Source organism: Rattus norvegicus, chromosome 10 (assembly GCF_021556685.1).
Source record: "Rattus norvegicus strain SHRSP/BbbUtx chromosome 10, alternate assembly SHRSP_T2T, whole genome shotgun sequence".
NCBI lineage: Eukaryota > Metazoa > Chordata > Mammalia > Rodentia > Muridae > Rattus > Rattus norvegicus.
In genome coordinates this window covers 60,442,150-60,466,130 of record NC_141543.1, presented here as the reverse complement: position 1 = coordinate 60,466,130, position 23,981 = coordinate 60,442,150, and the positions used below count along the sequence as shown (strand labels likewise).

The window sequence follows — 23,981 nt, the reverse complement described above, 5'->3', positions numbered from 1 at the left end:
GATACAATGAACTACATGAATGAAACTACTAAGATCTACATTCCCATGTGCTCCTTAGATAAGAGGCCCCATTAGTTCATGCATTTTTTTATGAGTCCTGTCCAAAATGACCACACCTTGTAAGGATGGGAATTCCAGAACCAGAGTGTATTTGTAGTCAGAAATGAAAATTCAAAGGTAGACTCTCTACCCTCCCTTGCTCGAGGTCAGATAAATGGAGACTCTGAAGTTTTTTTATGTAAGCCTTTTTCTTTTAATTTCTTTTCTGCTTCAACATTCCCCTTTCCCTCTGCACCCAATTACCCAGAAAAGCCAGGACTGGGCACTTAAACAAGAGACCTTAAAAAGCCAAGGCAAGCCAGCCCAAGATCAGCAGGCTCCCTCCAACAGGCCCCAGAGTCTGGATGCTAGTGTCTCCACTCAGAGCCTGGTAGTAAAAGCTGGTGCAGAATAAGGTAGTTCCAGAAGCTAGCAGCAACCCTGCCTGAAAGAGATGGTGAACAGAATACAGAATTTTAAGAACAAAGCAATATGAGGGAGCGAATGGGGTCTGACTTAAAATAGGCAAGGGGATTGATTACCCAGACAGGTTTTCTGCAATAGGGTACCCCTAACAGGGCCAGGCTGTGCAAAAAGTGGTGTTTGTTGGCCTTGTCAAAGAGCTGGAAGAAAAAGAGGAGAGATTTTCTAAGCAACACAGGAGCCCAGGAACCTGAAGTTGTACACAGGACCGAAGTCCATTAACTCCCAACACTTTCACCTCCGAAATCCTGTTTGCTGCTTCCCCCAGGTCTTCAAGCCACGGGCCTGCAATCTTTGCTGCTCTATAGACCTACGATTCATTGCCTTCCCATTCATCTCCCCACTCCCTCCCACTTTAAGGACACCCAAACATTGCGCCAAGTCCCGGAGCTGTTACTTCACCTCCTTCCCGTAGGCATCCGGAAACTGTGCGCCTGTGGAGAGAAGGAAAAACTATCAGTTCTGTACTGACTTACACCATCTCAAACCGCGGGTCACCGAAATAGACACTGGTGAAGAAGGGCATCCCTGGAAGCTTCTGATTGGTGCAAACAAGTGTAGTACTGAGAAGCTTTTGGACCTAATGACAAACTTGAAGGTTCAGGGTTCCAAGGGATCTCTACTCATAAGAGATAGGAAACTTCCTATAGGTCCCTCCCCAGACCAGACCCCAAAGACTGCCCCCAGCCCAGCCGCATCCCACGTCCCCTGACCGTGTGCCCCGTAGGTGGCCAAACTCAAGGCCCCAGCTCCGGACAAGGCACCTAGGCGGCGGAAAGCAGCGCCTACCCCGGCCATAGCTGTGGGTGGTCACGCGCGGAACCAACACCGCCCTGGCCACCCAAGAAGCCAACCAATCCCAATTGCCCATGCAAATAAGGTCCAAAGGTGCCCAATCAGAGCTATTTTCATTTTAGCTCCTAGTTCCCTTACAGACGCCTTTGTAAAACTTCTGCTGAATGGAGAAGAAGTCTGGCGGGCGGAGAAACTAGAACCAATTAGGAGCGGAGGAGCGGAGCAGTGGGAGGCGGGGTTGAGGGTGGGACTGAAAGATTTGCGTCACGGATTGGCCCACTTTCCAAGTTGATCGCCTCTTCGACACCCCAACCCCACACCTCCAGCTAATTTGCAAAGATATCGGTCCCCCATAAAGTTCCGCCCCTTTTCCCACAGGCTCCTCCTGTTCAGGTTCAAACCAGACCCACTCCTCAAAAGGGGCGGCCCCACGGATTTCTAAGCCCCACCCACTGCTATTAAACCCCTCCCACGCTATAATAGCCCCGCCTCTCTGCCTAGAGGCCCCGCCTTCTTCGTTTGATGCCCTGCCCTCTATAGTTCAGATATTCTCCCCCTTGCTAGACCCGGAGAGCCCCGAGGGTGGGAGATCCGGGGGGGGGGCGGGGGAAGGATGTCTTCACCCTGCTCCAGTTCGCTACGTCCATCCGTCCGTCTGTCCACTCCCACCCCCTTCACTGTCTTCAATCCCCCCACACTCCAGAGGGCGGGTGGGCAGGCGGGTGCGAGCGAGGGGTGTGCGCCGCTCTCTCGGCAGGGGGCGGGGGAGGCGGCCGCGCGGTGACGCGCGGGGCTGCTGCGGCTGCTCCGCCGGCGGATCATCACTCTCGAGCTGGGATGGACGCGGGGCGGGCGGGCCCTGGCGCGCAGAGCCAGGAGTCCGGGCCTCCTGGCTACTGAGCATTCCCCAAAGCCTCCCCTACCCCTCGCCTTCCTTCCTAGGAGCCGCACCGACCTCTGCCTCGAGGCTCGGCCCCCGCCCTCTTCTGACTCCCCGGATCTCCCTCTCCCGCCCGCCCTCGGGATCGACTAGATCCCTCCCCCTCCCCGAGGATTCCGGCTGGATCCCTGCCCCTGCACCGCGGATTCTGCGCTCCGGGGCTCCGGGCCCCTAGGGATTGCCGTGGACTCCTCCTCCAGCACCCGATCCCTTAGGATCTTCCGCCTGGACCGCCTCCTGGTCCTTCGAAGCCATCCCAGAGAGCCAGTGGATCTCCAGTCCAGTCCTGTCCCATTGCTTCCTCCTGGCTCAGCCTTCCCCACTGCGGGGTTCCCTGTTCTTGAGCTTCCTCTGACCCTATACCCTAGCTTTCCTTTTCCTGGGGATCGACTGGATCCCGGCCCCGCCCCCCGGGGCTGGGGCGATCCCCCTCCCCCGCCGGGTGAGGCGCTGCAGGCGGGGGCTGGGCCTGCGGGGCCGCGGGGGCTCAGAGGCCGCCGCCCCCCTTCTGAAGCCCGTCCGCCCCCCACTCGTAGCCCTGGATGGAGGCACCACGGCCCCAGGGCTGATCCAGGTAGGAGCTAAGCCATGCTGGGTGGAGGGGGCTGCGCGGCGGTCCATTGGGGTCTTCCTCTTCCCATATTCCTCCCTGCGCCTGGTTTCCCTCAGCCTGCTCTGTCTGCGTGTCTCCGCCTAAGGATGCTCTCGCCGTGTCTCTGCGTCTTGGTCTCTTTGTCTCTGCCTCTCTCCAGTCCATGAATGATCCTTTGAATGGGCCCACAGACCCCGTGTGTTCCCATCTCCCCCTCCCCCTCCTTCTCCCCTTCCCGGCCAAGCCATTTTCCCCACTGCAGGAAGGGGGGGGGCTGCGGCCTGAGCCCCCGTCCCTCAACTCTCCCGGGTTGGGGGAGTCAGGCCTGGGCTGGAATGGAACGGAAGGCAGAGGGATCGGGAGGAGGGGAAGCAAGATGTGGCAGACAGAGATGAAGAGAGAAAATGGGGGAGAGAGTAATAGAAAAAAGGAGAGAGAGAGCGAGAGAGAGAGAGAGAGAGAGAGAGAGAGAGAGAGAGAGCGTGAGCGAGCACTTGAGGGAGAAAATCAGAGAAGGTATTTGGAGGAGAGAGCGATGAGAAACACCAAGGAGACAGAAATGAGAAAAGACCGAGGGTTGAGAGCAAGAGCTGGAGCAAGCCAGTTAAGGCCAAGGAAAGATGCTCCGAGGGACCCTGTACAGAGGAGAAAGATGGGGGAGGGCTCTAGTGGGAGGGGAAAAGAGAAAAGCTAGAGGAGAGGAGGCAAGGGGCCCAAAGTACCTTAAGGGAAAGGGGCGACTGAGGCAGGCCATGTTGGGAGAAGGGAGAAGAGACAGCAAGGCCCAGACTGGCATAGGAAGAAGAGATGGGGGGGTCAACTACAACCCCCCCTTCAGCTGATGGGAGAACAGAAGCCTAAAAGGACCTCAAAAGGGGGAGGGCATGACTGGGTGTGAGTGGTGAGGACTCCTGTGTCCTCATCTCTGGAATAAATTGACACCTGCAGAGAGCCACCCGCGGGCTGGCGCCTGGCTCTGAAAAGCCCGGCGTCAGCAAACAGTCCTGAAGGGGGGGTGCTAAGGGGGCCTTACTGAAATGACCTGGGTGTCTGCCCTGCCTACCTTTTTACTGGTCCTGCCCCTGCTGCCTGGGCACCCAGGCATCCAAGCAGTAATACTGGGGGCTGGCAAGGGGAAGGGGAAAGGGAAGGGGAGGAGGACTTCTGGGGTGAGAAGATACCTGAGGTTTGCCTCAGGACGCAGGTCAAAATGCTGTGCAAAGAAGACCTCAGACAGGGTCCAAGGCTCTTCCTGATTATGTGAGGGGGAACATCAGTAGGCTTATTTGAGAAGCCGACCTCTGTAATGCTTCTGCCACCCCCTCCCCATCTGCCAGAGACCTGGTCAGTAGGGTTAGGCTTTGATGGGGCTAAGCAGGATGGGGGGAGGGGGTTATGTCTCTTAGGAGTCTCTGTTCTCCTAGACTACCCTTCCCCTCTTATATACTTCTTCCTCTCTGATAAGATTGGGTGAAACTAGCGTTCTGACTCATGTCTCTGTCCTCCCTCTCATGGCCTGAGTGGACTCAGCAACCAAGCAAGCCCCTTCCCCTCTTCCTCTAGACCACCCCCCTCCAGGGTTAAAGCTGCAGCCGGTTGCCGAGGTAACATTGCGGGGCAGCATCCTGTCGCCCAGCAACCGGCTGCAGGATCCTGCATCTGTCCCTGGATTTGCCCCTTCAGCATCCCCTCCTCACTCTAACCCCTGGCTCTAGGCACCCCAACTTCTAAGGGAAGACATGGAAGGGCCTGGGGAAGAAAAGGGTTCCCAAGTGCACAGATCTTTAGGGAATGGTATGCTGATGGGGACAGAAGGTACTGGGGTTTGTACAGTCCTGAGAAGGCCCAGAGTCTGGCCTGGAGTGGGGGTTCAGCGCCATGAAATTACAGCTCAGGAGTAATTAACACGTATAAACAAACCCGCCACTTCCTGCTAATTAATGACTTGGTATTTTTATTTTCTCTTCCTTGTCTATCTCATTCTCTCCCAGGGAAGTGGGGACTGGGACTCCTGAGTCCCTAGGGAGAGCCTGCCTGGGAGGGATAGGGGCAGGAAAGGGGCACGTTGAGTCTAGGACCTTCCCTCCTCTGACCCTGCTCGGGACATTTACCACATCTGACGCCACCCCCAACCTAGGTCTCTGCGGAGGGAAGAGGGCTGCTGGGGAAAGGGGGTAGGTGCCAGGGGGGGTCTGCGGGTGGAAGAAAGGGGTAACTTGATCTGAAATTCAAGCCACTAACCACTTGTCTCTTGTTTCCCCATCCTTTCTGTCCTCCCCATCCAATTTCCCTTCCCTTCTTCCACCTCTCTGTATTTTTCTGTCTGTTTGTCTGTCTGGATCTTGCACACCCTGTCCGGGTCTCCGTTCTCCCCTTCACCGGGCAGGTCGGGCCTCCCAGCATCTTCTTCTACCTTCTTCCCCTTCCCCACCCCTTACCCCCTCCATGGAGAGAAATAGACTCCTCTTCTGTCCCTTCTAACCCAGGTCCCTACCCGTACCCCTCCTCCTTCCTTTCCCCGCCCCCTCCTCCCTCCTGGGGCGAGGGGGGCCTCCCTCCCTCTCCCCCCCTTCTCTCTCTCCGAGGGGGGGGTCAGGGGAGGGAGGGGGGGTCCCCCAATCAGCATGTGGCTCCTGGCGTTGTGTCTGGTGGGGCTGGCTGGGGCTCAACGGGGAGGAGGGGGTCCCGGCGGCGGCGCCCCGGGCGGCCCAGGCCTGGGCCTCGGCAGCCTCGGGGAGGAGCGCTTCCCGGTGGTGAACACAGCCTACGGGCGAGTGCGCGGTGTGCGGCGCGAGCTCAACAACGAGATCCTGGGCCCGGTCGTGCAGTTCTTGGGCGTGCCCTACGCCACGCCGCCCTTGGGCGCCCGCCGCTTCCAGCCGCCTGAGGCACCTGCCTCGTGGCCCGGCGTGCGCAACGCCACCACCCTGCCGCCCGCCTGCCCGCAGAACCTGCACGGGGCCCTGCCGGCCATCATGCTGCCTGTGTGGTTCACCGACAACTTGGAGGCGGCCGCCACCTACGTGCAGAACCAGAGCGAGGACTGCCTGTACCTCAACCTCTACGTGCCCACTGAGGACGGTAAGGGCACGGGCACAAGACCGGGCACCCTGTGGACACAGCCCACAAACGCGCACGCAGACCCTCAAGCACAGGACCGACTTCAGCCCCTAAGCTGGGCCTTGATGGGCAGTGAGGGGCAGTATGCCCCTGCAAGCCTCTGCGGATCCTCCGAGGTAAGGGTGCCTGCTTATCAGGTAGTCCTAGGAGCATCCCCCAAGCATCTCACAGCAGAAACTCTTTGTGCTCTAGAAGGAAAGGTAGCTGGCATTAGGCCAGGCTCACCCGTCCTCCCCTGAAAAAGGCACGCAGTCAGACACTTAATCTCAATGTTGGTGGCTGTTCAGGTGATGGATGTCTCCTCCAGCCTTGTCTCCTGCCTTTCTTCCCACTTAACTATACCCACGTTTTAGTTCCAGCCATACCACTTAGAGTCCCCATCCTCAGACCAGCCTGCCCTGACTTCTGTCATAGGGCACCTATCAGTCCCTTACCTGAGTTGAGTACCCTTGTCAGTGGTATTCAGTGACTTCTTATGGGAGACTTCTGTCTCCTAGACAGATATCCCTCCACATCCCTGAAGGGTCAGGGAAGCTTCTTAGCAAAGGCCTTCCACTCACAGCACAACAAGCCATCCCTATCAGAACATCCTCCTTGGGTTTATGATGCTGTTTTTGTGAATGAATTCCTGTTCGCTCTATGACAGCTCTGTACCCCAGCAGTTGCTCTTAGATATCTTTCCACTCACCAACCTTCTGTACTCCAAGATTAATCAGAAGGCTTTCCAGCTACACATGCACACACACACACACACACACACACACACACTCATGCACGCACACACACCAAGATTAATCAGAACACTTTCCAGATACACGCACATGCACTCCTATGCACACACACACACACACACACACGTGCATGTGCGCACACAGGCACGCGCGCATACACACACCAGCATCACAGATAGCTCCCATGTTGCCCTTCTGACATACAGTCTCACCACAGGGCAGACTGAGCCACGTGCTTCCTCCAGCTAGTTTCTGGTAATTTTATGTGCAGGTCTGTCTGGTAACCAGGATCCCTGAATGAATCCCATACTGTACCTCCTCACTGTGTACTCAAGTTCTACAGTAACTGAGCCTCAAATGTTTAAAATGACCATTTTCCCAGCTGGTTATGTGTTCCAATATCTTACAAGTTACAGCTCTGAACCCTTTCACAGAGTACACATGACCCATACTTCCCATTACTTGCATGGACCCCAACCTCCTCATGATCCTGGATGCCAGGATCATGATCCTGTATCCCTGGATGCTCTGGTAGCCCCCACATGTGCAGTTTTTATATCCACATAACCTTGAGATCGCCCTCCTGAAAGGTCCAATACTAACACCTTTTACCTTGCACCAAGATTCCTCTTATACCAATCACAGGATGACTGAGTACCTTAATGTGCCCATGTCCATGCTGGTATCTCCCATATGGACCACCTACTGCCCTGATTCTAGCTAAATACTCCTCCGCAGGGAAAACCATGACTTCTAACAACCTGTCCACAAACTCTGCTGCCCTCTCCCAGTGCCCGTTCCCAGTTATGCACCTTATCTCCCTGAAGTGCGTGTCCATCCTTCATCTCACCACTGCTCTTCACTGACACTCCATTACTCTGTGTGTGTGTGTGTGTGTGTGTGTGTGTGTGTGTGTGTGTGTGTGCCTGCGCTTTTAAGACAGGGTCTCATTCTGTAGCCTAGAATGGTCTAGAACTCACTGCGAAGCTCAGGCCCTTCCATGAACTTTTGATAATCCTCCTGCCTTTACCTCCTGAGTGCTGGGTTTATGAGTGCGCCGCTCCCCCCCCCCCCCCCATCAATAGTCCTCTCACTTTCACATAAGCTATCCACTCCCTGTCTTCCTCATGGGGACTTTCTCCTCACACCTGTGTGAACCATCTAACACTTCTCACCGCTGGACTGTCCACTCCATCTGCACATAGATCGCTCCCTCCCTCCCTTCCTCCCTCAACTCCACGCCTTCCCACACCTTCTGTATTTTTAACTGTTGCATATTGCAGACCTGTTTGGGGCCTGACACATTCAGGTGATCTCACTAAGTCTTCACACCAGCTCTAGGAGGAAGTGGTTGACTCAGACACACACACACACACACACACACACACACACACACACACACACACTCCCCACAGTCTCATGGTTATGAATGCCCAGCTGACTTCATCCCAATCCATATCCTCTCACAAAATAGAGGCCCTGGCCCCAGGTCCACCAAGTGGGTCATCATTGTGCTAGTCTGAGCCTTGTTGACCTCGTCCTTCCCTGAGTTTGGGGGAGAACCAGTCAGCCTGGGGAACTCCCTGAGATTCTTCAGTCTCAGCTCTCCCCTGACTAACCCCCAAATCCAAAAGAAGTCTGACACCAGTCTCTGGGCTCTGCTGGGACTGTTGCTGACCCTAGCCCCACGTTGTCTCCCAGAAGGACACCTTTATGTATCAGACTGGCTCAAGGCACTGTTTCCTGCTGTCAGCAGAATGAATGCCCCGAGAGGGGAGGAGGGCTCTAGCAGTGGATCTAGGGTGGGGCTGGTGATCCTAAGGGGGAAAAAAAAATCACAATTTGGTGGGGAGGAGAAGAGGCCTGGGCAAGGGCTGAGGTGGGTGGGACTGTGGATGGATAAGCTGGAGTGGAGGGCAAGACCTGATAACCCCTTTCCCTGCTTTGCCCACATTGGGGAAATGGGGTGAGAAAGGCCAGGCCTGTGAGTATGGATGGAAGAGAAAAGCTGGTGGTGGGTAAGGCTGGGTAGGTGGGCAGGCAGGCAGCCCTAGCTGACCTATCCATAGCCCTTCAGTTGGCAGCAGGGGCTTCTGGAGTGATTGAGCCATGGGGTAGTCTGCCCCAAACCTATTCTGCCTTCTGACCTCCAGAAGTACATCCAGAGGGAAGTAGAGTCCTTCCTGCACAGCCTCCTCTTACAGTCTGAAGTGGACAGCCCATAGTAGCATGTGGCTAGCCCTGAAAGGAGTCTGTGTGAAAGATGGCCTGGGTGGCAAGCCAGCCTTGGTGTCCCTTAGGCCCACCCCCAACCCCATCCCCTAACACTGTGTCATTTCCAGCAAGTAGCAAACACACCAAAAAGCCAAGTCCCTTCCCATTAAGAAACCGTGTCTCAAGACAGCCTTGGCCCACTCAGGCACCCCACCCCTCAACCCATCTTTTCTCTGGGGCATGACTTTTTCTGGGGAGGGGAAAGTTGGGTTATAGAAACGTTTTTCTCTTTTCTTGGTTTCTTTTTCTTGCAAACAGATTTTGCTTTTTTTGGCTTATTTTTTCTGCCTCTCCCCCCTCCCCTTTTCTGCTTTCTCTCCTCCCCTCCCCATCTACCACCTCCCTTGACCCCCCATCTTTCCCCACAAAATTGTCCTTTTTTCTCTGTTTTGTGTTCCCGGTCTTAGGTCCGCTCACAAAAAAACGTGACGAGGCGACGCTCAATCCGCCAGACACAGGTAGATTTAAAAATCCCGCTGATGCATGTGGTTGCTTTGAAGAGGACTCTGATGGCCCTGCCCCTAACTAAATGTCCCCACAGCTCTCAAGGCCCCCCTCCAGTCGTTCTCCCAACTAAAAATGCAAAAGAAAAGAAAAAATTTTTAATAATTGTAAAAAAGAATTATGAAAACTTCAAACAAAATTTGAACAATGTTGGACCCACTAGTTAACCTGCCAGAAAGGCTAGCCATGGTGAAATAAGGTGGAAAGAGAAGGAGGAATTGGATTGCCAGAAAAAAAAGCTGGATAAAATGTTGAGAGTTTAAAAGAAATCTGGAGTGTTTCACAACATGTGAAATGTACCATTTGACCAGAAAAAAAAAAAAAAAAAAGCTTTAATCTGAAGCAAAATAACATTTGAAAAAAATTGACAAATTAGTGACATTAATCAAAATATTAGAAACCTGCTACAATTTCTAACCAAAGCCTGTCAGATTTAAAAAAAAAAAAAAAAGTGAACATCTGAAGTGAATCAAAGAATTTGAAAAAATTTTAAATCAGGGCCCAATATCTTGAAGTCACAAAATTTTGAAATAATGCAAAGAATTTTTTTCTTGTTTTCTTTTTTTCCCAGAGGGAGCTTTTTGTTTTTTCTTTTCTTGTTGAATCTGCCCCAAGATCTTCTTGCTTTTTGGTTGTCGTTTTTTTCTTTCTTTCTTCTTTCTTGATCCTGGTTTTTGTTGTTGGTTTTGAATTCTTGTTGCCCCTGCCCCTCTTCCTGCTCCTTCCCTTTCTAATATCCTCCCCCGACAGGGAGAGGGTTTGGGGGAGGGCGGGAAAGGAGGAGGACATTTAGGGCAGGACCCTGGTGGAGAGCACATTGTGAAGTTAGGGCTGGAAGAATAGCATCTTGGGGATGGGCATAGAGAGAACTCTGGCCAAAGAACTCCAGAGACCAGAACAGGAGGCAGAAAGGGCCTGTCCTACAACATGCAGGTTGCCCTTCTGGCAGGATTCAGGAGATGGCGCAGGTGCTGGACACCAGCTGTAGGGTCTAGGCCTGGCTCCCATGACAGACGTTAGCTGAGAGCTCTACCAGTAAGTTAGAGCCCCAGAGCACGCCAAGAGTTCAGAGAGAGCTGGAGCTGACTCCAGCCTCGGACTCCAGAGAAACCCTCTGCTAGTAGTAGTAGTAGTGGGGAAGCAGGCTATACAGCCTTGAGGACCCCCTGCAAGCCTCCTGGACTCCCAACCACCCTCTTTAGGAATTTTCACTCTGTTGTCCAGTCCAGAGCTTTCATGGCCTGCTACATGTGGCAGCCATCTAAAGAATTCTTTTGGATACGGCAGGAGAGCTTCAGTGTAGTAGAGGCCAGTTCCGAGGGTGGAGAGTCCAAGAGTCAGAGCTTTACCATGACTTCATTAAGCAGGCTCTTTCCCACCGTGCCTTCTCCTGCCACAGTAATTAGGCTGGGGGTTGCCATGGTAACTGGGGAGGTGACCTAGAAAGGAATTAGGGCGGGGAGGAGACCAAGCCCCCAGGGACCCTAAGGCCTGGCACCCCTCACCCACAGACTAGGGTGCCATGTGGAGCTGAGGCCCAAGCCTGAGTCTGAGGAGATGCCAGGGCCCTTCCCAGCACCGCCAGTCCTATTCCTAGCCTTAGTCCGCTCTTCCCAGGAGCAGGAAGGAGATTTGTTGTATGTGTGGAGAAGCCCCGAGGAGGGCCACTTCCTACCCTTGGCCTCTGTTGGGATTCTTGGAAAATGTGCCCAACATTTGGTGAAGTGCTTGGACTCATGCTGGCCAATGATGAGGAGGGACCTTCCTCTAGGCTTAGCCGGGGAGGGAGGGAGGGGAATCCGGTCTTGCCCCCCGCCAGGGATTTTAGTGACAAGTCCCCTGAGCTCCAGGCTGGTCCTCAGAAGGCCTGAGAGCTCCAAAGTGTTGCTTCTGGTCTGACTGTGTCCTTGTCCCCAATCTCCTGGCCCACCTGCCACCCCCTCCCCTCGCAGATATCCGGGACTCTGGGAAGAAACCAGTCATGCTGTTTCTACACGGCGGCTCCTACATGGAGGGCACCGGGAACATGTTCGACGGCTCAGTCCTGGCTGCCTATGGCAATGTCATCGTAGCCACACTCAACTACCGTCTTGGGGTGCTCGGTGAGGGTGGGCAGCCAACTCTGGGGGGGCAAAGTCTGGGAAGCAGTCCTGGTGGGCAGGGTCCCCCCAAGTACGCCAGAATACCTGATAGGCTTTACTGCATTAAGCTCCTGGCTGAGGGGCAAGGATGCTGTGACACCTCCAGGGAGTACCCTTCTTCCACCCCTAGGCTTTCTCAGCACTGGTGACCAGGCTGCAAAAGGCAACTACGGGCTCCTGGACCAGATCCAGGCCCTGCGCTGGCTCAGTGAAAACATTGCCCACTTTGGCGGTGACCCTGAACGCATCACCATCTTTGGGTCTGGTGCGGGGGCCTCCTGTGTCAACTTGCTGATCCTCTCCCACCATTCAGAAGGTACCAGCAGCCTCCTCACCTGCCTTCCCTGCCCAAAACCTAGACTCTACTGATCCTCTCCTTCCTTTGACTGATAACACCCTAGCCTGAGGTCTGCCTGTCCCACCAGGGCTGTTCCAGAAGGCCATTGCTCAGAGTGGCACTGCCATTTCCAGCTGGTCTGTCAACTACCAGCCGCTCAAGTACACGCGGCTGCTGGCAGCCAAAGTGGGCTGTGACCGAGAGGACAGCACGGAAGCTGTGGAATGTCTACGCCGGAAGTCTTCCCGGGAGCTAGTAGACCAGGATGTGCAGCCTGCCCGGTATGGGGGTGGGAGAGGGCTGGGTCCAGGTCTCTGCTTTCCTAGCTGGTTCCATGGAGGTTGAGGTGAGAGGTTCTTAGACACAATCTAATTGGGCAAGGAGAAGTGAGCTTCAGATTCCCCTAGTGGCTGTCTGTTAGCAGCCTCCCTTAAGTGGAGGTCACCATACCACAATAGATCAAGCACAGGGTTTCACAAGATGCTTTAGGAGGATGCTCAGAGAGGCCAGAATGCCCCGAAGGGCTCCATGAGTCTTCAGATCATGGGGAAAGGTCCTCTAGGTAGAGGGAGGCACCTGTACGTGGCTTAGGAAACCATGGGCCCAGAGGAGGCCAACAACTGGATGGTGAGACCTTGCCCCCTTCTCCCCAGCTACCACATTGCCTTTGGGCCTGTGGTGGACGGCGATGTAGTCCCTGATGACCCTGAGATCCTCATGCAACAGGGAGAATTCCTCAACTACGACATGCTCATTGGCGTCAACCAGGGAGAGGGTCTCAAGTTCGTGGAGGACTCTGCAGAGAGTGAGGACGGGGTGTCTGCCAGCGCCTTTGACTTCACTGTCTCCAACTTTGTGGACAACTTGTATGGGTATCCAGAGGGCAAGGATGTGCTTCGAGAGACCATCAAGTTCATGTACACGGACTGGGCTGACCGGGACAATGGCGAGATGCGGCGTAAGACCCTGTTGGCACTCTTTACTGACCACCAGTGGGTAGCCCCAGCTGTGGCCACTGCCAAGCTACATGCTGACTACCAGTCCCCTGTCTACTTTTACACTTTTTACCACCACTGCCAGGCTGAGGGCCGGCCAGAGTGGGCAGATGCAGCGCATGGGGATGAGCTGCCCTACGTCTTTGGTGTGCCCATGGTGGGCGCCACCGACCTCTTCCCCTGCAACTTCTCCAAGAATGATGTCATGCTCAGCGCAGTAGTCATGACCTACTGGACCAACTTCGCCAAGACTGGGTGAGGCCAGAGGGCCTAGTGGGGCTGGGTGGGGCACCCTTGTAGGTTGAGGTACCCTTGCCTTCCTTGGCTGGTTCTTCCTTCACAAGGCCATCATTCCTCTAGGAAGACACAGGCTCTCACCTGCCCTTGCTCTCCTGAGACAAAGTGCTGAACATCCTTGCATCAGACATTGAGGGTTGGAGATTCAGTAGTGTTAGAAAAGTCCCAGTCTTTTCTGGGGATGGGCTTTCTTAGGTAGCTTTGGTGTAACTGCTGTCTGTCCAGCTTGGTCTGCATCTAAGTATAGACAATTTCTGTCTGTCTGTCACTTTGTCTCTGTCTCTTTCCTGAGGTCCACTCTCTTTGGTTTTTATCTTCTGGCTGCTCTTTTTTTTTTTTTTTTTTTTTTTCTTTTTTTTTTTTTTTCTGGCTGCTCTTAATGACTCTGGCTATGTCTCGTGTGCCTGTCTCTCCATTTCTGCCTTAGCTTTGTGTCTCTTCAAACTTCACCTCTCTCTCTTCAAGAGTCTCTCTCATCTCCCCCGTCTCTGTCTCTCTCTGTCTCTCTCTCTCTCTTTGTGTGTGTGTGTGTGTGTGTGTGTGTGTGTATGCGCATGCATGTGTGCATGTGTGTGGCAGGGCCTCACTATCTAGCCCAGGCCAACCATTTCTTATGCCTCTTAAGTGCTGGGATTGTAGGCATGCACCACTCTGTGTAAACTCTTCTAGCTGTAGATGTTTCCTGGTCTCTGACTTCTCCCTCCCCTCTGCTGCTCCATCCTCCTTCCAAGCCTCACCCTCACTCCTTTCCTTGCCCTCCTGTGCCCACAGTGACCCCAACCAGCCTGTGCCACAGGACACCAAGTTCATCCACACCAAGCCCAACCGCTTTGAAGAGGTGGTATGGAGCAAGTTCAACAGCAAGGAAAAGCAGTACCTGCACATAGGCTTGAAACCACGCGTGCGTGACAACTACCGTGCCAACAAGGTGGCCTTCTGGCTGGAGCTCGTGCCCCACCTGCACAACCTGCACACAGAGCTCTTCACCACCACCACTCGCCTGCCTCCCTACGCCACACGCTGGCCACCTCGCACACCGGGTCCTGGCACTTCCGGCACACGCCGTCCTCCCCCACCCGCCACTCTGCCACCTGAGTCTGATATTGACCTGGGCCCAAGGGCCTATGACCGCTTCCCCGGTGACTCGAGGGACTACTCCACGGAGCTAAGCGTGACTGTAGCAGTGGGTGCCTCCCTCCTCTTCCTCAACATCCTTGCCTTTGCCGCCCTCTACTACAAGCGGGACCGGCGCCAGGAGCTGCGGTGCAGGCGGCTTAGCCCACCAGGAGGCTCAGGCTCAGGTGTGCCTGGTGGGGGCCCCTTGCTTCCCACTGCTGGCCGTGAGCTACCCCCTGAGGAGGAGCTGGTATCGCTGCAGCTGAAGCGGGGTGGTGGCGTTGGGGCGGACCCTGCTGAGGCCCTGCGCCCTGCCTGTCCACCCGACTATACCCTGGCCTTGCGCCGGGCACCGGACGATGTGCCTCTCTTGGCCCCGGGGGCCCTGACCCTGCTGCCCAGTGGCCTGGGGCCCCCGCCCCCACCCCCACCTCCTTCTCTCCATCCCTTTGGGCCCTTCCCACCACCACCCCCTACTGCTACCAGCCACAACAACACGCTACCCCATCCCCACTCCACCACTCGGGTATAGGGGGCGGCTTGGGGAGGTCTGCCTCCCTAACCCTCCCCAGCCCAGGCCACTCGAAGGCAGGGAGGACGACTTGGCACCGGGCTTTACCCCTGTGGATTTGTCAAAACTTCGTGGAGCAGTGTTAAGGTGGACATGGGATTCCTCACTGGGAAGCGAGTTTTTTCCCATGCAGAGAGCCCCATTATCTCCTCTGGACCTGGGCCTTTGAATACCTGGGGGCATTTTTTGCCTTCCTTTGGGACACCAGTCTTCGGTGTGTGGAAATGTGGAAGTCTTTTTGCCCATGTGGAGACACGCTTTCCTCATGGGGGGAGGGGTGGGGGTGTTTCCCATGTGCAGGGTAAGGTTTGTTTGTTTGTTTTTTTGTTGTTGTTTTTGTTTTGATTTGGGTTTTTTGCCGCCCTGGACATGTTGGCCTCCTCAAAGAATTTCTGCGGGGATTTGTACCCCATGCCTTCGCCTTCTCCCCATTCAACCCCCTGGAGACCCTGGAAGTGATGTGTGCACACAGGGTGACCCTTGGCCACCAGACTATGCAGGGTGGTACCTGGGGAGCAGCAAGGAAATCACAGGCCCCCTGGACCCCACTCCCCACCCACCCCTGAAAAGCATGTTTCTCCCCCATGGCACAGTCAGGTGAAGCACGTTCTCCCTGGAAGCCCTCACCTTCCACAGACAACTCAGATTTCCTACTAGAGGAAGGGGAGGATCTCTGTGCATCCCAGTACTGCCTGGAAACTTACCTTCCCATGGTCCAGGACACATCTCATCGAATGGAAACATGTTCTTGCATGTGGATGTGTGTTTCCCAGGCAGAGGGTCCTGCGTTCCTCAGCACTTCCCTGCATTCTCCCAGACCTCAGGTCCAGCACATGCTTCCTCCTTGCATAGCAGGTGGGAACCGACTTCAGACTGACAGAAGCCACGTGAGAAGTACAGACTTCGAGGGAGATGCTGAGGTGGGAGGATGGGGGGCATGGCACATGACACACAAAGAGGCCATGCATGTTTAACTTAACGCCCTCGTGGGGCCTGAGGACAGCCTTTTCCTCAGACCTTGAGATCATTGCTCATCCGTGCCAAACTGGGTAGATGGGTTGGGAGACTCTCAAAATGTGCTAAGGACCCCCTAAGTTCTGGTCCAGGGAAGGGAAATGCCAGGAGCAGGTGGCAGCTAAGGTGGTCCCCCGCAGCCCCCATGCTTGTGTCTCACCCCCGTGTCATTTCTCCTTCTCTGCCTTGGTTCCTCTTTCTCCATCACTGGCTCCTTCTTTGATGCTCTCTCCCCATCTCAGGGTCACACCAGCCTTCCCTCTTCACCGTCTCTAACCTGTCTCCCCTCCCTGATTGGCTGGGTTGAAGAAGAAAAGAAGCTGAGGAAGGGGGAGGGGAGGAGTCAGGGGAAAGGTTACACGAACAGGCTGGGGAGAGAATGAGGTCAGCTCTACCAAGGAGCAGATGGAGGGGCCGTGGGGGACAGGGCAGACACCAGCAGGAAGATTTTGAAAGGAGAAGTGGGAGGCAACTGCCCAGAGGTCTGTGGATTTGGACTTCTTGGGGAAAAGAATGCTGTCAGGAAGGGTTTTAAGGGACACCAGGGCAGGTGTGGCTGAATCTCCATGTGTTGTTTGGCTTTCTGAGGGATGTTAGTGCCAAACTTGTATAGGGGTGGGGTGCTGTCTTCCACTGACACCCAGATCCAGAATCCTTGGTCTTGAGTCCCCTGTCCTTTCTCCATCCCCCCCCCCCACCCACCATGGAAATGTAGTTCTTTTCTGGCCCTTTCCCCTGCCTGGTCTAGCAATTCTTGGAACAGCCATGCCTTCCAAATGCTATCAACCTGGGCCCTGAGCCCTGTAAGCAGATGCCCCAGAGCTGGGGTGTGAGAGAGGGGCTGGGGGACCCCATGATACAGCCACGGACTCCAATGCCCAGCCCTTTCCAAATAACCCCATGTCCCCACCCCAACCCTTTGCGGCTCTGTACACATTTTTAAACCTGGCAAAAGATGAAGAGAATATTGTAAATATAAAAGTTTAACTGTTGGGTGTGTCTCTGTCGTGTTAGAAGGTGGTGGGGGAGGGTGCCCAGCCCTGGCTGTACCTGTCATGTTAGAAGGTGGTGGGAAGAAAATAACTCCTGAGATCTGAGGAGAAATGGCAAGGGGAAAAGGCTTCCATAATGACGGCATTAGATGGTTAAGGTGAAGACCAGAATGGGCAAACAGTTACAAACACTTGTAATCAGCATTCAAGAGGCCATGGTGTGTATGTGTGTGTGTGGGGGGGGGGGGGGGGGAGTTGTCAGGAACTCAAGATCAGCCTAAGCTAAATACAAGATAAAGATGCTGGACATGGTGCATGACATAATTCTAGGCCTGGGATGGTAATGACAGGGAACTCAGGAGTTCAAGGTCACTCCTGGCTACACAGAAAGTCTGAGGCCATTTTAGGCTACATGAGACCCTATCTCAAAACAAAAGGTCAGGAGTTATGTCTGTGTGTCCCGGGGCCTGGTGCTTTAGAGGAAGTAGAAACCGATGAGGGCAGATACCCAGTGGGGGTAGCGAGCCAGTGTGCTCAACGGGGAGGCTGGCTATAAGAAAGGATGCAAAACAAAGGGTCTGGCCCTGCTGAGGTCCTGGCTAAGGTCAACCCTGGGCCTTGCACCTTGAGAGTATCATCTTAGTACATTATGAGGAAAAGCCTCAGCATCATTGTGACCCGGTCACTCTCAGGACCTTCTGGCTCATCCTGGCCGGCCAGTGGGCATTAGGGGTAGTGGGCTGGGGGCCTAAGGGCCCTGGTGGCCCTAGGGACCGCCATGGCCATGGCAGAGAGGCCACGGCCTGGGTGGGCCTCGTATCAAAACCCCAACCCCAACAACTGCCAGGACATGGGGAACTCCATTCTGCTGCTCTTGGGTCTCATCGTCTGTATTAACATTGGCATCAACTTAGTGACCCTGGTCAGGGGTGGAGGGTGTGGCTGGGTGACTGGGAGGGCAGGCCTGGTTACAAGGACCTACCTGTGGTCACCATGTCCTCCTATGCCTAGCTCTGGAGCCGAATTCGCATCCTCTTACATCGAATGTTCCATATCATTTGTGAAAAAGGTAAGGAAGCCTAGGGGTTGGGGCCTAGGAGGGGTAGAAACCAAGCATTCTATTCCACCCGGCCTGAAGCTGGCTCCTAAGCCTTGAGTTGCAGCTTCTCTGTCGAAGCCCCACCTCCCATCTGTCTAGAGGCCAGCCTTTCCGACAGCCTCACCTCTCCCTAATCCACAGAAAGCAGTAAATTATCATCACTTGGGAAGCTGGCCCAGCCCTTGAGGAAGCAGGCCTACCCCGAAGTCCATCTCCGATGTACCATGGACCCTGTGAAGATGACCGTGACCCCCCCACCCACTCGTCGTCGTCACCGCCACCGGGTGCCTCCCTCTCGCCGTGCCCACCGCCCAATAGCTTGGGCCCCTGATACTGATGAGGAGAAACCTCCGCAGCAGCGCCCAGCAGTCTGCGCCCACCACTGGGATCGCCCTAAGACTTGGGAAAGTTTCCAATCTATGCATGAGATCTGGGAACCTTGGGCTCAGGATGGTCTAGAGCAACCTCCCCAGACCATCCGCTTCCAGCCAACAGTAGAGGGAAGGCCTCTCAAAACGGAAATTCGGTCAGAGCAGGGTCTGGAGGCCTATGTATATACCGTGAACCCTCCGCCTCCCAGTCCAGAGGCTTTGAGCCATAAAAACAATGCGACGGGGCCCGGGGGAGGTGCCGAGGGCGAGCAATCACAGGGCCAGCCTATCTCACCACCCTTTCTGGGTCCAGCAAATGTCCCTGAAATACCCCGGCGCCGTTCATCAGGCAGAATAGTCTATGATGCCCGAGAAGTGAGGAGAAGGTTACGAGAACTGACCCGAGAGGTGGAGGCTTTGTCCCACTGTTACCCCTTGGTCTCTGGATCCAGCACAGCTGAGGGGACAGGCAAAGATTGGGTGTATCGTCCCCTGAAGGGAAGGTGACTAGGGACAAAAAAAAAAAAAAAATAATAAAAAGAGAAAGAGGAAGTGGTTTGTGGTGATAGAGGGGAACAATCCTCACAATGCCCAGAATTCCCCGTCACTAAGAGAATGACCTCCCTGGACACAGCCTGGAGATCCCCGGCAGTCTCTGTCAACTTCTTGCCCTTCTAGCCCCTGTCCTGAGCTTTCTAAGACCCTTGTTGGTTCCAAGACACCCAACTGCTGCTACCTTGCTTTTAGTGCCCAAATCCTGTAGATCCCTGGCAGTCCTGAACTAAAGGATAGACCTCAGGCCCCATAGCCCAGGTTTAGACTACGGGTCTAGCAGAAACATGGTTCCTCTAATGCTCCGGTTTCTTTGGGTAGATTGCTGAAACAGGGAGGGTCTCTCAATCTCCCAGGCAGAACCTCAAGTTCCTGCAACCTTTGAGAATAGACTTAGAAGTAGGGGGTAAAACAAAGATATCTCAAGTGACTTCCCATAACATCTTAGCTTCTGTGATCTTACGCCTGTCCATGTCACAAAGGGAAGATGAGGCTCAGGACAAGTGACTTGCTTGTGGCCGCGAATACTAGGGATCATGTTCACAGCCTTAAGACTTCCTACTTCCTTCCCAACCTCCACAGCCATTCCTGCTGGCAGAAAAATTCCCAATGCCAGTGAGACAGCCTCACCTACATTTTACCATGTAACCTCTTTGGAGTCTTCCATCCACTGGCCAGCAGAGAAACGGATCCCCTGCCCTGCTCCTAGATGGCTGAGATTCTCCATAAATCACCCTATTTTTTGTTCATTTATACTCAAGTTGGTTGGCAGCACATGCCCCTAGCCTCAGGTCTCAGGCGGTTGAGGCAGGAGGGTCATTGCAAGTTCAAAGCTACACAGGTTTCCATAGCCAGTTCTGGGCTAGACGGGGCTGAAATGGCATTCTATCAACAAAGCCAGACCCCCAAACAAAGAGACATTACTGATCATTTTAAGTTAATTTTATTCTGTTACATACTGAAAAGGTCCATTTTTGAATAGTTGGCTATAAAAAACATCCTTGGCTGACAGTGGAAGGATCAAGGATTGTCTGCCAAGGTCAGCTGGCTTCCCAGAGACCCTGTCTCAAGCAGCGTGGTACATGCCTATACTAGAACTCTAGAGGCAAAGGCAGGATGCTTGTTGCAAGTCTGAGGTCAGTCTGATCTACATACTGAGTTCTAGGCCAGGTCGGATTATATTAGACCCTGTTCTGGTTTTGTTGTTTTTCAGGGTTTTTTTTGAGACAGGGTCTCACCATGTAGCCTTGGCTGACCTAGACGTCACTGGTCTTGAACTCAGAGATTTGCCTACTTATGCATCTGGAATGATTGGATTAAAGGTGTGCCCCACCATCATACCTGACCCTCTTTTAGGTTTTTAGGTATTTTCTTAATTAGATGTCTATGTGGGGGTGGAGGGTGGGTGTGTTATGTCAGTTCTAGGTGGTGAGCCACCCACACTGGGTGCTGGGAACTGAACTTGGTCCTCTCAACTGCTGAGCCATCTCTATTTCCCCTGTTAGAACCTAGCATTAAAAAACCAAACCAAGACCTTGCAGTCAGGGTGCTCCTTTCATCCATGAGTGATTGTTTACTCAAAAGACCCTTCTGTCATTCAACAATTACCTCTTCATGCGTGTGTGTGTGTGTGTGTGTGTGTGTGGTTGTTTTATTGAGATGGTGATGGTATCATTAACCCCCGAATGGCCTGGAACCAGACAGCTTCCTGCCTCAGCCTCTCCAGCAGCTAGGATTGTCAAGCCTGCTGCTACCATACTGAGCTGTGGTTTTCTTAGTTTTTCAACTTGGCGTCAATGAGAGGACATTCTCCTCAGAAGGAAGGAAGACAGTGGGGGTTGGTAGTTAGCAGGGACAGCAATCCCAGCAAGGTGTGCTTCAGCCTCTGTATGATGCCAAAGCAAATGAGCCACCGCTGGGCATGGGTGCTGGCACCCTGAGATGGACAGCATGTGGAAGGCTTGGTTCTGCCATGTACCTTTCACTCTCTCTCCATACGCTGACCTCAAACCAGGCATGAAATGTGGCAACCAACAGGCTAGAGATATTGCCGTGCCTCAGAAGAGCAATGAAATTCTTTGTGTTTCGACCCTGAGAAGATACTCTCATGACTGTAGTAGCCACCATACTTTCTGACCAGGAACCAGATAAAGGGTTCAGCAAGGAGACCCAGAAGACTGTACTCAAGTACCCGAGGGCCGTGTTCTATCAAATGGAAGTCAAAGATAAAAAAAATTGTCATGTTATGGGTCAGCAGAGTGAATAAAAGTTCTCCTACCTCTGCATTATGACTCTCACCTGCCTCATTGTGACCTGGCTCTTTCCCCCAGACCGTAAGCATCTCTCAGTACTGGCATGAATACAGTGTGGGTTGGGTTGGGTTGGGTTGGGCTGGGTGGGGGGGGTGGCCCAGGTGGCCTTAGGACCCCCCCACCATGGAAAACCAGTTGTGGCAGAGCACCCTGGGGTGCTGCAGTCAATACCAAGAAAGCCCCCAGGATGCGGAGAACATCCTATTCCTGCTTCTGGGCCTCATCATTCTTGTCAACATCAGCATCAATGTGACAACTGTGGTCAGTGATTACTGTGGATCACCCATAGGAATAAAGAAGGCTCTGTAGAAAAGCCAGCTACGAGTCTGCTTCACTTGCAGAAACGGGTGGGGTTGTTGGGAATGGGGATGGTATTAGAGAGCTGGTCTTCACTCCCATCTTCCCACCACCTCCAGATATGGCATGGGCTCCAGAATGCCATAGACAAGATGTTCAGTCGGATGCATCAGAAGAGTAAGTATGGCCAACAACAGGGTCACATGCGCACACCCTGATCCTAAAGTTCAGGGCCACATCTTCCTAACCTGAACTCTTTTGGCCTCTTAGCAGCTGAAGTCCAGGTTACAGAGTGTCCCCCCAAAGAGCCCCAACCAGCCAACGTCCAGGATGTCCACATCCACTGTGTCCTGGACCCTGTACAAGTGAAGATGGCCCAACCCACACAGTGTTCCTCTTCCTCTACACACTATTTCCGGAAGCACTCTAATGACAGGCGCAGCCGCAGGCGCTACTGTTACCCACGGGGCAGCCTCCAGATCCGCCAAAGCAACCAGCAACAGAGCTGCCACAGCCGTCAGCAGAGACTTCGGAACAACAGGCAATTCTCCCATGGCTACCCACCCTTCCGTAAACAGCGTCAAAGCCACAAGGCGTCACAGACGAGGCCAATGCCCTTCTTTGATCTGGAAGACCGGGATTCCCTTCTGGAGGATGATCAGTCCTGCCCTCATCCCAAGCAACCCCGTAGGAGCCGGGGTGGTTTGTATAAGCCAGTACGTCTGGCCTCCAATGCGGGACTGTGGGGTCGCCAGGGTGGAATCCTCGCCAGCCTCCCACTACCCTCCCTCTACTTGTCACCAGAGATGCGCCGTCTGCCTAAGCGAGTAGAAGCCAAATCAGAACTGAGGCTACAGGGCTTCGGTCCTCATTATTCACAGTCCCGGATTTGTGGTAATGTGGAAGCTGAGCAGTGGGCTTCATCACCACCTCCTCCCCGCCGGCTGCTTCCTAACCCCTCCTGGGTCACTGTGGGTTATAGCCCTTTCCCTTCAGGGGGCCACATACCTTATGATGCCAGGGATCAGTGGAGGCGTGGGACCGAAGGCTGTGAGCCGCCACCTGCCTTTGTATCCAGGAACCTCAGGTCAGATGCCCAAGGCTACCGGGACCACAGCTCCTCACAGGCCCACCGGCAGAATTTTCCTAGCTATACCCACAGCCAACCCAACCACAGCCCACCACAGTCCGTGGGTTATAGCTCCCGGGAATCTCACGAAGTCCGCAGGCGGGCCCCTGACTGGAGTGAGGCTTTCCCCTCTCGTCATCCTCTGACCACCTCTACCTCCCTCACTGCATTGGGTGAGGCTTCATACCAAAGGGCCCCAACTGCCAGCTCGGGCCTGGTGATCCCTCACTCCTCCCAGCGCTTGGCAGAAGGCCAGATTTCAGATCCAACCCCACCTGCAACCACCTTTGTACCACTCAGTCGGAATCCAGGTGGCAATGCCAACTACCAGGTGTATGACAGCCTGGAGCTGAAGAGGCAGGTGCAGGAGAACAGAGGGAGGGCCAGCTCACTGCCACCACCCTCCACCTCAGCTTCAAGGCCCTCTCTGCATAGAAGCCGGACAGGGAAACTTAACTGAGCAGCAGGTGAATGTGAACAGTGGAGCAAGGCATGGAGAATAAAGAGAAAGAGTCCAGAAAACTCTGTTGTCTGTTGGTTGGAGGTTCTCCTTTCACTGGCCTGGGATTCTTGAAATGAGAAACCGCTCTTCTTGGTGTGATGCCCCTGTTTCCCAGGGGGCCGTGCTCCTGCTAGTAGGCCCCTGGTGATCCTGAATGGAAAGTCTCACCAGTTCTAAACCGCAGATCGGAGGTCTCAGTGCACCCACCTTGTCTCAGTTCTTGTTCCCAAAGAGACTGACTCAGCTCTGCTCAAGAACCTCTGAGGTCAGGGCTTGGAGAGGTGACGCAGGAATTGAGCACTTGTTTTTTGCAGAAGACTTATAACCGTTTGTAACTCCAGTTCCAGGGGACCTGATGGCCTCTTCTGACCTCCATGTGGACCAGGCACACATGTGGCACACATACATGCAGGCAACATACGCATATACATAAAATAAATTCAGGGGGAAAAAACAAAAAAAACAAAACAAAACAAAAAACCAAGGTCAGGGAGCAGGTAGACCAAAGCCTGAGGCCCAGTGTGGGAAGAAGTCTGGGCCCTAGATTCCAGTCAAGTCTCTTGAGGTCAAGGGCTTCCTGGTCTTAGGAGTGATCAAGGGGTAAAAGACTCTGGATTTTCAACTTCAGGAGTAAGGTGTGCGTGAATCAGAGCACCATGGGGGAAATGGTTGGAGAAAGGGAGGGGTGCTGGCCTATAGGCTTAGGTTACTCAGACCTGGTCACCAGGGAACTTCATCCTGGGACCTTCTCCTCCACCGTCTCATTGTGATCCCAATT

At 54.1% G+C, this 23,981-nt stretch overlaps 4 protein-coding genes across 11 annotated transcripts; 3 read left to right on the top strand and 1 right to left on the bottom strand.

The window, feature by feature from the left end:
- Positions 1–229: 229 nt before the first annotated feature.
- Positions 230–1,478, bottom strand: Tmem256 (transmembrane protein 256). 2 transcript variants are annotated; one of them, XM_087570443.1, is made up of 4 exons: positions 1,312–1,478; positions 925–956; positions 582–662; positions 230–484 (listed from the first exon to the last, which is right to left on the bottom strand). In XM_087570443.1, the coding sequence occupies exons 1-4, from the start codon at positions 1,391–1,393 to the stop codon at positions 341–343; spliced, it is 339 nt and encodes a 112-aa protein (XP_087426569.1). In that variant the 5' UTR covers positions 1,394–1,478; the 3' UTR covers positions 230–340. The 2 variants fall into 2 exon arrangements, with proteins under 2 accessions (XP_087426569.1, NP_001164020.1); NM_001170549.1 differs by having other exon boundaries at positions 1,236–1,346.
- Positions 1,479–2,140: 662 nt separating this feature from the next.
- On the top strand, positions 2,141–16,941 carry Nlgn2 (neuroligin 2). 3 transcript variants are annotated; one of them, XM_087569427.1, is made up of 9 exons: positions 2,141–2,831; positions 4,841–5,023; positions 5,236–5,930; positions 9,382–9,432; positions 11,431–11,580; positions 11,750–11,935; positions 12,045–12,237; positions 12,610–13,206; positions 14,020–16,941. In XM_087569427.1, exons 3-9 carry the CDS (start codon positions 5,474–5,476, stop codon positions 14,894–14,896), a joined length of 2,511 nt encoding a protein of 836 aa, XP_087425553.1. In that variant the 5' UTR covers positions 2,141–2,831; positions 4,841–5,023; positions 5,236–5,473; the 3' UTR covers positions 14,897–16,941. The 3 variants fall into 3 exon arrangements, with proteins under 3 accessions (XP_087425553.1, XP_087425554.1, NP_446444.1); NM_053992.2 differs by lacking the exon at positions 4,841–5,023 and having other exon boundaries at positions 2,520–2,831; positions 14,020–15,931; XM_087569428.1 differs by lacking the exons at positions 4,841–5,023; positions 9,382–9,432.
- Positions 16,942–17,639: 698 nt separating this feature from the next.
- On the top strand, positions 17,640–18,940 carry Spem1 (spermatid maturation 1). The gene is given in 3 exon segments (NM_001109653.1): positions 17,640–17,863; positions 17,953–18,010; positions 18,182–18,940. Coding segments are annotated over 3 exon segments (939 nt in total). The 5' UTR covers positions 17,640–17,719; the 3' UTR covers positions 18,919–18,940.
- A 2,328-nt stretch (positions 18,941–21,268) lies between these two features.
- Positions 21,269–23,223, top strand: Spem2 (SPEM family member 2). 5 transcript variants are annotated; one of them, XR_015630886.1, is made up of 5 exons: positions 21,307–21,536; positions 21,692–21,749; positions 21,843–22,288; positions 22,377–22,466; positions 22,569–23,223. XR_015630886.1 is itself a non-coding variant. In XM_087573645.1 (4 exons), exons 1-4 carry the CDS (start codon positions 21,399–21,401, stop codon positions 23,159–23,161), a joined length of 1,413 nt encoding a protein of 470 aa, XP_087429771.1. In that variant the 5' UTR covers positions 21,321–21,398; the 3' UTR covers positions 23,162–23,223. The 5 variants fall into 5 exon arrangements, 3 of the variants coding, with proteins under 3 accessions (XP_087429770.1, XP_087429771.1, NP_001017475.1); XR_015630887.1 differs by having other exon boundaries at positions 21,321–21,536; positions 21,846–22,288; XM_087573645.1 differs by having other exon boundaries at positions 21,321–21,536; positions 21,843–22,466.
- The last annotated feature ends 758 nt before the right edge of the window (positions 23,224–23,981 follow it).